Source organism: Chanodichthys erythropterus, chromosome 12, assembly GCF_024489055.1.
Source record: "Chanodichthys erythropterus isolate Z2021 chromosome 12, ASM2448905v1, whole genome shotgun sequence".
NCBI lineage: Eukaryota > Metazoa > Chordata > Actinopteri > Cypriniformes > Xenocyprididae > Chanodichthys > Chanodichthys erythropterus.
This window is the reverse complement of record NC_090232.1, coordinates 34,901,347-34,913,434: the sequence shown is the minus strand read 5'-3', so window position 1 is coordinate 34,913,434 and position 12,088 is coordinate 34,901,347. Positions and strand designations below refer to the sequence as shown.

Genomic DNA, 12,088 nt, shown 5'->3' with positions numbered 1-12,088 from the left:
TGTGAACTGAATGCGGACAGAAGAGTTCAGATTTACTGGAGACGCACAACAAATCTTTGATTTTAAACTTTGCTGCGTTACATCCAGTTGCACAGTGTCATATTTGTGTCATATCTATAAAAATCTATAAAATCTATAAAAAATCTTCACAGTGCACACAAACCATATTCCTGAGTGCCCTTCTGGCTACAGTGTTTACTTCCTTTTCATTTTTTTTTTTTTTTTTTTTTTTTTTTAAAAATTTCTTTATTTCTGACATTGTTAGTCAACAGAATATTTTTTTAAATTCATTTTTATTAAATAAGTAAAATATAAATTCAACATTTTTTACATCAGCCACTCTGCTCTCCAAGATATTGGCATCGGCCATCAAAAATCAATATTGGTCGACCACTACAAAGTACCACAACAATGCCATGTTTTGTTTTATTATTATTATTATTATTATTATTATTATTATTATTATTATTAAACAAAAATACTTTATTGGTTTTATTATATTATCTTTGTTTTAATAGGAGTAGGTGAATCATGGTAATACCATAGTGTTCCTTGTTTAAATTATTCAATGTCATTGTATATAAATTTATTTAATATAAATTTATTTTTTTAACCTGCACCATAGCATTTTTAGTATCTTGAAGCATCATGGTATATAATTGCAGTGACCACATCACTTTTATATATAATATAATATATATATATATATATAATATTATTGATCCCATCACTGACTGTACTGTAAGAATTGTCAGTTTTCCTTGAGCATAAAAACACTGGGTTTGTTTGCAGTTGTCAGACAGTGAAATGGCCTCCAGAGAGGCCAGCACAGTAGAAAGGACGGTTTGCGGCTTTTATTTAGCTGTGTACGGTTTGATTTGAACAGACCTTGGCTCATTCCTTGTTGTGTCTGCACTCGTCTGCCTGCCTCCACACGATCTCTTCTTACAGCATCTGAATCACTCTCCTATCTGTGAGCTTCAAACCGGTCTGGTTTCCTCTGTGTGTTGTCACTCGGCGGTGGCAGCGTGATCACGCCTGCATCTGAAGCGCTTTGTTAGCACCTGTCTCGCTCGCGCTGTCTTTTCACGTTTTTTTGCTTTCTGTCTGTCATGTTCTCTCCTATCACATTTCTTTCTCTCCCTGTTACCGTTTCTTGATTTAGCTTGCCGCATGGGTCACATGGTGCACACCTTTCTTAAGCTATGTTTTTGTGTCAGTTTGACTTCGTGGAGCGCATGTTTCTTTGTTTTCAGGGCACTTACGGAGTGCGCAAGGCGCTCGATCTCATGATGCGAGTGTGTAACCCTGTCCTCTTTCTCTCAGTGTGTATGGAGCAGTGTGAGAATGCAGCATCTCTCCTGGCCTCCGTGCGAGAGCAGGAGATGCAGTTTGAGCGTCTGACTCGAGCTCTGGAGGAGGAGAGGAGGAGCGTGGGGCCCTCCGGTACCCTACCCCGCCCCCTCCCCACCCTGCAGGTAACGCCCTCCCAGCCAATCACGCAGCAGCAGGGTTCCCCGCATCATCACCCTGCAATATCTCACCCATGCCGCATCACTCTGCACCAATGCGTCCTAGTTGGCACCTCAAGGAGCATGGCGATTAACCCATCCTTCACCGTTGTTCAATGTCACCAGAACCCACCATTTGCATCCTTTCCTCTTGTCATCATTCACTGCCCATCCTTTGCGTCTGCATCATTCTGCAGTTAATGGCCTGTGGCATCACAGAAGCCATACTTTTTTTTTCTTTTCCTTTTTGTTTTTTTTAAGCCACGTTTCCTTTGCATGTTTCTTCTTTGTGCCCCAAATTTGTCTCTCACCACATCATTTATTTTTTTTGAATGTCAACCCCTGTCGGTTCTCACAAACGCATGTCTATACATCGTACATGTGTCATTAACCTGTCTGTTTGACTTAGTGGAATGATTGTTCTTCATCGAAGAGGAATTTCTATCCCGTTTACTCACTGTCCTCATGGTGAATGTCTCACTTATCACAGAAACTTTCTCAACACCCGAACCCCCTTCCGCTGATGTCTGTGAGCAGAGAGATAACAAACCGGTTTAGTAAGATGAGTCTCCCTTTTGTGTAGAGGATTTCAGAAAGCTCTATCTTTCGGTCGAAGTTGCTCAATGCAAACACATCAAGTATCGTCTTAAGCTCAGATTTCTCAGTTTACTTCACTGTTTAGACTAGAGGACTTCTTGGATTGGTTGCATGATCTACTTAGACACGCCCCCTCCTTCAAGGGCGTCGACTGTGTGAGCGAGTGAGTTAAAATACTGAAGTTTCACTCACAGCTAGATAGTTGCATACACAACTTTTGTTTCTTTTGGCTCTCAGATACATCAGACTAACACTATCTCTCAAAATTGAAAGGAATACTAAACCAAAAAAAGAACGCTTTCATTTATGCACTATTCTAGTTCTAATGCTATTATTGTATTTAATTTGCGCCTTTTAGATTTCCATTTTAGTTTTACCTTATGTTTTAGCTTCAATTAGTACTTGAACTTATTTCCGTTAGTTGCCAACATAGTTTTTAAATGTAAGTTTTATCTAATAATGTATATATTTTGTATATATTGTATATATTATGTATATATTTTATCTAATAATGTTTATGTAATATTTATATTTTTTCTTTTTCATTTACCAAAACCTATTTTTAATAGTTTTAGCTAGTAGTAACAACACTGTTTCCAAATCTATTGCTGTCTTACAGGGAACATGACAATGCAATGTCTAGGTTTCCCTTATTTATTCAATAATAATAATAAATAGGGACTTAAATGTCAAACTCATACAAAATTAAGTTAATCGAATAGCTTTCCTTCTGTCATAGCTCTCAAATGTCATTTGAATTTGTGTATATTTTAAATGCGGAGCATGAGAACCAGTGCCGTTTGACATCATTGACGTCAATCTTGGCACTTGGTCTTGATGCTCCGATTTTGAATGCATCATGCTCCACTTAAATGCGAATGATATTGAGAACTATGACAAAATGATTTGAAGTTTTGGTCTGTTAATCACACAGAGCTACCATGTGCTATAGAAGGAAGAAATGGCGAGTAACACTTTATTTGTTTTTGGAAGAACCATTCCTTCAGAAAAAATAATGTTTTCTGTTCTCCAGCACACGCACATATGTAAAGATAAGAAGCTGGTCAGCAGTGTTTGGAATGCCACCATCATATGTATATCTCCTCTCTGTTGACATAGTTGTGTAGATATTAACATGCTGAGCAGGCTTAGTTCCTACCTGCTGACGGGTTCCCACAAGCCCGACTGTCAGCTAAGATTACCGTCTACTTTCACGGCTCCCTCTGTGGACCGAGAATAGTACAGCAGCCCACATCCCCTGGTTTGCGCGTAGAGAATTTGTGCTTTAAGTATGAATGGTGCTGCATGCCGTTGTTGTGTAAAAGCATGAGTGTAATTATCTAGTAGCGGTCAACCCCCTTCTCATTCCTGGCGTTCGTTCATCCATCCATCATTCACTTCCGCAACACTGTCATGTTTCTCTTGTGCAATGGTCTCATTAACTTGAGCTGTTGTTTTTTTTAGTGTCCTCAGTGTTTATCCTTTGCATCCTTTGCATGGACGTTCATAAGATCATGTTTTTCATATGCTGTTGTATATACTCGAGGTTCTGCTGTGGACATTCTGAATGTTTAGCATTGTTCACCAGCGCCACAATCACTGGCTGGCCACTTTGACGCCTTCCTCATCTGTTTTGCATGCATGTTTTTGTGTCTGTCATAATTTTTCTGTTTCTCTAGAACGGCCGTGTCACTGGTGATGCAGAGTTAGAACGGCTCAAATTGAACGAGGGATACATAAACGGGACTCAGGTTAGTATGGGCTGCCCACAATGATTTTTTTTTTTCTTTTTTTTTTTGGATGGATTGATGGATGGATGGATGGATGGATGTTTATTATATTTTAAAATCAAAATTAAATTAATTCTCCTGCCACAAATTTAATAAAATGGGTATTTTGCAAACATGTTGGAGTCCGATATGATACTTTAATTTTTGGTACTCACTGATACCAATACAGATAAATGTATTTTAATTGCTTTTTTATTTTTTAAATATAAAATTTAGATATAAAAATTTCAATAAATATAATTTAAATATTATAATTTTCAATGAATAAATATAATTTAAATATATATATATATAATTTTTTTTTTTTTTTTAATTGGGTAGAGAAACCAAAAGCCTATGAATCATCATATTAGTTTGCTCAATTCGTTGAGCAAATGGTGTTTCCTTCCATTATTTTCATGCTTAATTACGCCTGTTAATCTATTGTATGAGATTCTGTTACTGTATAACAGAAGTAGTATAACTATCCCATAAAAAAAATCGCTTGGTGGAAAAGTTTTGTACTTGCAGCTATATGAGCACTGAATTCACTGAATGTATAAAGCTTTTTTTTTTTTTTTTTTTTTTGTGTATTTGTGTATTCGGTGTAATATGTGTATATTGTGTGTGTTGAATGTTGTTGGTACAGTCTGTGAAAACTATATTTTATACAGCGCACATTTAGAATAATCATAGTAAATCACAGTAATCACATGACATTTTCCTGTAATGATATAGGAAAGTTTCATTATTTCTTTGTCTGAACACAATTGCTGTACACACGATGCATGGTATTGGTATCGGAGCATTTTAATGTGTACAAGTACACGAGAGCGGCCTTCCTAATAAAAACAGTCGGTACAATGAACAGGATGTAGTGTCAACAGCACTGGTCCCAGGCTATCCTTAATGTTGAACCCTGGGTGTCTGATCTTGCATATATTTTTACACTTAATTCTTTTGCGTCTTTACGAACTTGCTGTTTTGTCGTCATTGTCGTACACCTGTGCCAGATGGCGTGTTTGTGTGAGTGGACACACTTCCTATTCTTGGCTTATGCTCACTATTGTTCTTTGTTTGTGTGGCTGTGCTACAGTACAGGATGTTGGACCCTGGTCATATGGTTGAGTCGGTCACAGTGGAGGAGGACCCACATGAAACGCTGCCGATTATTTCAGTTGAAACTAATGATGACGGCACCACACGTCGCACTGAGACCACAGTAAGTTTGCTCTAGCCATACAATAGAATTTAACTGGTGGCATCTTGTCAAGTATGGCCTCAAGTTGGTAAGATAATTGCACTTTCTCTTTTTAGGTAAAGAAGGTCACAAAGACGACCACCACACGAACAGTCATTCCCTCAGTCTCCGACACACTTTCCCTGGATGGCACTGGTTCAGTCACTGGGATACCCGGTTATAATACCCCAATGGACCGTGTGTACAGGCCTCCGGGTGGCCCCATGGACTACCCCACCGCTACTGTCCCCCGTAACTACCACTATGGACCTCCAGGTGGCTATGATGATTACCGCAGTGTCCCACCTGCTGACGCCTACACCAGCCTCAGCCGAGGGACACGTATGGATGACCGCTACAGGTCTGTGCCTTACAAATCAACATATTAGAAGGATTTCTGAAGAATCTTGTGCAACTGAAGACTAGAGAAAATTAAACTTTGCCTTCACAGAAATAAATTATATTTTGAAAGATTTAAAATGGTAACACTTATTGCAAAATATTAATTTTTTTCTGTATATTTTGATCAAATCAATGCAGCCTTACTGAGCATAAGAGACCTCTTTCAAATACATGAAAAAAACCTTAATTATTTCTCACTTTTGACCAGTTGTGTACATGTACAAATGAGCTCCCCCTTTCTTTTTCTTTAGGCCTGTGGATGGCTACCGGACTCTGGACTCCGCCTACCGCACACACAGCCGGCCACAGTTGGACCCATATTCGGCCCAGCCCCAGGTAGGACGTATGGGCAGTGCTTTGGAGATCTCTGGCTTGCAGCGCTTTGTCCCAGAGCCCTACGGTCTGGAGGATGATCAGAGGAGCCTAGGATATGATGAAGCCGATTACGGCATGGGGCCACCCATGCATTACAGCACAATGCCCCGGCTGGCACATGCACACCATGCCCCACCTCCACGCCGGACAGGGTTAGTTTATTCTGTTACACGTTAAGCAAATAATTTAAATTTGGACAATTTATTAAAGGGATAGTTCACCCAAAAATTCAAATTATCCCAATGACTTACTCACCCTCAAGCCATCCTAGGTGTATATCATTTCTTTAAGACCAATACAAAATATCCTGGCTCTTCCAAGCTTTATAATGAAGTGAATGGGGGTGCAATTTTGAAGCCCAAAAATTGCATCCATCCATCATAAATATAATCCATACAGCTCCAGGAGGCCTTCTTTTTTTCAGGAGGTTTTTATTTTAAGAGAAATATCCATATTTAAAACTTTATTAACTATAATATCTAGCTTCCGCCAGACAGCCGTACGCACTGATTTGTGGCAGAAGAGTAACCCCTGACCTGACAAGCGTGGAAGCTCAGAGGATGGAGCAAGACAGATCACCGTTCACGAATTAGAAGTCTACAATAAGAAATTTTAAAGTAAAATGTTGGTGGATTTTGATTCGTTTGAGTTCGTAGCACAGCTCTTTTTGTTTAAACAGCGAGAGGCGCCTAAGCTTACGATACTCCTACATTCTGCATTATACATCGCTTCAGGGGTTACTCTTGTGGTGCAAGTCTACTTGCGCAGTATGCGTACGGTCGTCCGCTGGAATCGAGTCATTTTACTTTATAAAGTTTTAAATATAATTATTTTTCTTTCAAAAACCAATCGCTTCACTTCAGATGGCCTTTATTAACACCCTGGGCCATATGGATTATATTTATGATGGATGCATTTTTTTGGGCTTCAAAATCCCCCCATTCATTACTATTATAAAGCTGGGAAGAGCCAGGACATTTTTAAATATATCTCAGATTGTGATTGTCTGAACAAAGATCCATGTACACCTAGGATGGCTTGAGAGTGAGTAAATCATGGGATAATTTAAATTTTTGGGTGAACTATCCTTTTAAGGTGGAAAATAATCACTTAAATATATTGTCTTGCATAGGTCATATGAGGGCACACTGGATGGTGATATGAGTGGAGCTGGTGATATGTATTATTGGGGAGGAGGAGCTCCACTGGCTCAGGGAGAGAGAGGCAGCATGGCATCATTGGACAGCACTCTTCGGAAAGGTCCCGCTCCCACAGCATGGAGGCAACCTGAACTTCCTGAAGTCATTGCTATGCTCAACTACCGCCTGGACCCTGTCAAAAGCAATGCTGCAGCTTACTTGCAACATCTTACTTTTAAGAATGATAAGGTTAGTGCACTTGCGCAGGATGCTCGTCACAGTTTGTTGGGTAGCCCCGCCTACATAGCAGGGATTTCATCACTTAGTGCAGGAATTTGACTTTCGGCGAGGATGGCAAAGTCACTCAAAGGACATTGTGTAACACGCATTCCATGCGCTCGCGCTTCTCCACCTATCTTTGCAGGTGAAGTCAGAAGTAAGACGACTGAAGGGGATCCCTGCCCTCGTGTCCATGCTGGATAATCCAAAGAAGGAGGTCCATTACGCAGCATGCGGAGCTCTCAAGAACATCTCATACGGACGAGATCCAGATAACAAGATAGCCATCAAGAACTGCGATGGAATTCCCGCTCTGGTGCGGCTACTGAGGAAGACGAGAGATCAGGACCTTACCGACACTATAACAGGTACGCATTCTTTAGTGCTGGAAATCAAGATTGTAAGGTAATTTTTATGCTATTAAATTCACAATTCGCTATCTTTGCTTCAGTGTTGTGACGTACAATTTAGTGAAACGCATAGAAATTAAGAAAAAAGAAATCTGGCATATGTCACCAGAGAGAAGTCTGTCATTTCTGTCATTTGGATGCATTAAATAGATTATGTGACGGTAAAGACATTTATAATGTTACAAAAGATTTATATTTCAAATAAATGTGGTTCTTTTGAGGTTTCTATTAATCAAAGAATCCAGAAAGTATCACAGTTTATAATCCAAATTTGAATATTAGAATGATTTCTGAAGGATCATGTGACGCTGAAGACTGATGGTAAAGCTGAATTTTCAGCAGCCACTAAAGGAATACATTAATATATTAAAATAGAAAAGTTATTTTAAATTGTAATATTTCACAATATTAATTGACTATTTGTGTTCAAATACATGCAGCCTTGTTGAGCACGAGACATCTTTCTTCTTCCAAAAAGATTAAAAAAATGTCCTTTTGAAATTTCTATTTCATCCCAATATTAACAACCGTTTTGTGATTCAAACAAGTGGTCAGACAAAATGGATTGTAGTAACTTGATGGTTCATCCTGTGTCAGGCACGCTGTGGAACCTGTCGTCTCACGACTCTGTAAAGATGGAGATCGTGGACCATGCGCTGCACGCCTTGTCCGATGAGGTGATGGTTCCGCACTCTGGCTGGGAGAGGGGGAACGAAGGGGGAGAGGAGAGCTGCAAACCCAGACACCTGGAGTGGGAGACTGCGCTCACCAACACCACCGGCTGCTTAAGGTACACAACGTTTATTTATTTTTTTATTTTGTGTTGTGAATCCAAGCACGATTGCCATATTCACATGTGCCTAAATGAACCGAAATAAGGGACAAAACGCACTACTTTCCGGAACAAATGCTCCAAACGAATCAGGTGTGAAAATGCCCTTAATCAGCCTGGGAATCAAACGCATGACTTTGGTGGTGCAGTTAAGCCACTGGAACACAGAGAGATGGGCGGAGGAAAGGATTAGCAGATGTCAGGAAGGGACACTTTCATGATTCAGATTAATGAAAGACATTCTAGGGACGAGGAGGGTGCTTTAATGCTGCTAAAGAATTTGTCAAGAAAGGGTTTGTGTGTTTGTGTGTGTAAGGAAACTGCATTTTTGTGTGGAAGAAAGAGGGGAAGTGCAAAGGAAATGCACTTGGATTGTGTGTGAGAGCAAGAACCTCTGAGGCTATGAAAGAACCAAGACAAAGTTTGGACAAAAAAGAGAAATGTGATCTTTGAATCCACTTATTTCCCTTGAGTGCTTCTCTTTGAAAGTGTCCCTCACTTCTCCCACTCGCCTATTAGGCTTTTAGAAAGAAGTCGGAGGAGTGGTTTTACACCGTGATTACATTTAAGTAGAGCTAACAGTCTCTTGCCTTTTAAGCCTCACTTTCTCTTTCATTGCTCAACTTTCCTGGTGCCATCTCTATACTCTTGGTTAATATATTTTAGGTGATGACCTGAAGCTAAAAGTTTCTGTGCGTGCCAAACGTTGCTAAACATTAAACAGGCAGTGTCCTAATTAGTTGCATGACGTTTCACACTCAGGAATGTGAGCTCGGAGCGGAGCGAGGCCAGGAGGAAGCTGAGGGAGTGCTCTGGACTGGTCGACTCGCTCATGTACATTGTTCAGTCACAGATCAACTGTAAAGATGTGGACAACAAGGTAACAACTGAACTTTAACTATTTAAGTTTTTGAAAACTGCACTTTCATATGCACTGCCCTTTTATCACAGGGGAAGCATGTTTTCAGGAAGAGCAAAGAGGGAAGAGAGCATTGCTGGTCATTTCTCTTATCACATACTTAATATTATTAATCGCTGTTATAATTAGGATTGGGAATCAGTTATTTAGAACCAGTTCCCTTTTTTAGCTGTTAGACAATTTGCACAGTAAATGTCTAAACGTTAACAACCCTTTTATAAAGGACTAGTTGTTTATCAAGTCATTTATTTTCAAAATTGACTAGTGTGGGCTGATTTAACAACAAATGTGGTACATGTATACTACCATTCAAATGTTTGGGGACAGTAGGAGTTTTTTTTTTTTTTTTTTCCAGAAATTTAATATTTTATTCAGCAAGAAAGAATTACTCAATATGATTGGCCAAACACCTCAAGCGTGTGTTGGAAATGTAACACCTATACCCTAATCCTGAGCTTTAGCTTCCAAGGCTTTAAGCAGTTGTAAACACAGTTAATAATAATGTAGTTTTTACCATATCAGTTCGAGCCCGAGTCAGATTCTGAATGATCAAGCCAATCGATCAGACCAACTTTGCAAACATGACTTGAGCAGAATGTTTGACGGTGGTAGGTAGTCTCCCATGTTCAGGAAACGGTCCTCTGTAAACTGTGCTGTGCACAAGCTAACTTTTGTACTGCTCAGGTACAGCTTTATAAATAAAACTTCTGGTTAATCTCTGACAGCTAAAGTGGTTTTGCTTTTGGATACAGTCACACAGCGTTTCCGCACCATGACGACAACACTACAATTCACTGAAGCCTTGTCCATTATGTGCTAATATTTTACATCGTGCTGTAGATATTTGCAGAAGTAATATCTGGAATTGGATCAAGGTGTTTTTAAGTAGTGTTCTGTTAGAATAAATCGATTTGTGGGAGACTGAGCTTTGTAACGTTGCAGATCTTATACATGCCCAGCTATGTTAAACAAAGAAAACATTAAAAAGCATCATATGACCCCTTTACATATTTCTAATGTTACATAAGTTTCCATTTCAAATAAATGCTGTCTTTTTAACCCTCCATTAATCAAAGAATCCTGAAAATATTAGGCAGTTCAACTGTTTTCAACATTGATATTAAATGTTTCTTGAGCAGCATAATAGGATAATTTCTGAAAGATCATGTGACACTAGCTGCTTTTCGAACCTAATAATCCGATAGTAATCGAACTAGTAGCACAATCGGAATGAAAAAGTCACAAGTAACCATGTCAATCGGAATGAATTGGCCAAATCTGATTACAATTTCATTTGGATTGTAAGGGGTGGTTTATTACTTTTGTAATCCGATTGAGAGAGGACATGTAAACACACAGTACTGGACAGTACTGCGCATGTGCAATGACGTAGAAATAGCATAATGACGTAAGACACGTGGAACAAGCTGTTTTTCCTGTTGAATAAAGTGTCATAAATGAGTGTCCCGTCATTCTGAAATTCTCTTTTCACTCATCGTCTATGAAGCAGACCAGGATAATGTCCCGCCAGTCCTTGTTATATACTCTCATCCACAGACCATTGGTTTTGGGCTGGGGAAAAGGCGCTTTTACCGCTTGATAAATACAAGCAGCACGACTCAATGGTTCATGTGCTAATTAGGACATACAAACACGCACATTAACCCGATCACTTTATATTGGCGTTGTAAACACTACGTTAAGATTCATGAATCGGAACGAATTAATTCAAGATTGAAGGAAAAAATGTCCATGTAAACGTAACTACTAAAGACTGGCGTAATGATGCTGAAAATTCACCTTTGCCATCACAGGAATAAATTACATTTTATACTAAAGTACATATATTGAAAGTTATATTAAGTTACAATGTTTCACAATAATACTATTTGTTTTTTTGTTGTTGTTTTTTTTTTTTTCAATCAAATAAATGTATACTCGGTGAGCACAGACTTTCAAAAAAAATCAATAAATCTTAACAGTATTTGAATTTGAACAGTAGTGTGAATGTCAAAAATGTTTGTATTTACTTTTTTAAAAATATTGGAAAAATATTGTCTGAACAGAGCAATATAGGCTCAAGCAAATGGCGTAATATTATTATGATAGTCGAAGATTTATGCTGCTAGTGGTGCAGAAAAGACATTAAGTGGATCATTGAGTGGAATAAGAATCAACAATTAAAAAAAAAAAACATTGCTGGTTGTCCTCCTTTCAATCTGTTACAAATGTTCTTTTAGTTTATCTTGTTTATTATGTCTGTGTGCAGCTGATTGAGAACAGCGTGTGTCTGCTGAGGAATCTGTCCTATCAAGTGCATCGGGAGATACCGGGCAGCGAGCGCTATCAGGAGATGACTCCTGTCAATCAAGGCCCCGCCTCTTCCCAAAAGGGCGGCTGCTTCAGCTCCCGAAAGGGCAAAGGTGCGTGTTTGATTCATTTAAAGTAAAACACAGGCACTGGCTGTAGGCCATAACCAATTAAAATAAGTTAACTTGCTATCTTTGCATTCCTGTGCATAATCTCTGTGTTTTTTAAACAAAGCCAAGAGGCCGTGTCTTTAAATCATAGTACACGCTTTGAAGTCTGTTAAGCCTGTGAGTTTGATTTGTGCC

The 12,088-nt window shown here is 39.0% G+C and overlaps 1 protein-coding gene across 9 annotated transcripts in view; it reads left to right on the top strand.

Moving 5' to 3' along the window:
• The window catches only part of ctnnd1 (catenin (cadherin-associated protein), delta 1), a 32,498-nt gene that overhangs the window by 11,000 nt on the left and 9,410 nt on the right, over positions 1-12,088 (top strand). For 5 of the 9 annotated variants that reach the window (XM_067402574.1, XM_067402575.1, XM_067402578.1 and 2 more), the window contains exons 2-10: positions 3,788-3,859; positions 4,974-5,099; positions 5,195-5,478; positions 5,771-6,046; positions 7,027-7,282; positions 7,458-7,680; positions 8,320-8,512; positions 9,317-9,434; positions 11,743-11,896. In XM_067402574.1, the coding sequence (XP_067258675.1) occupies positions 4,980-5,099; positions 5,195-5,478; positions 5,771-6,046; positions 7,027-7,282; positions 7,458-7,680; positions 8,320-8,512; positions 9,317-9,434; positions 11,743-11,896 (1,624 nt within the window). In that variant the 5' untranslated portion in view covers positions 3,788-3,859; positions 4,974-4,979. Of the gene's footprint in view, positions 1-1,326; positions 1,479-3,787; positions 3,860-4,973; positions 5,100-5,194; positions 5,479-5,770; positions 6,047-7,026; positions 7,283-7,457; positions 7,681-8,319; positions 8,513-9,316; positions 9,435-11,742; positions 11,897-12,088 lie in introns of all 9 variants that reach the window. The other 4 variants (XM_067402573.1, XM_067402571.1, XM_067402572.1 and 1 more) reach the window with 1 other exon arrangement.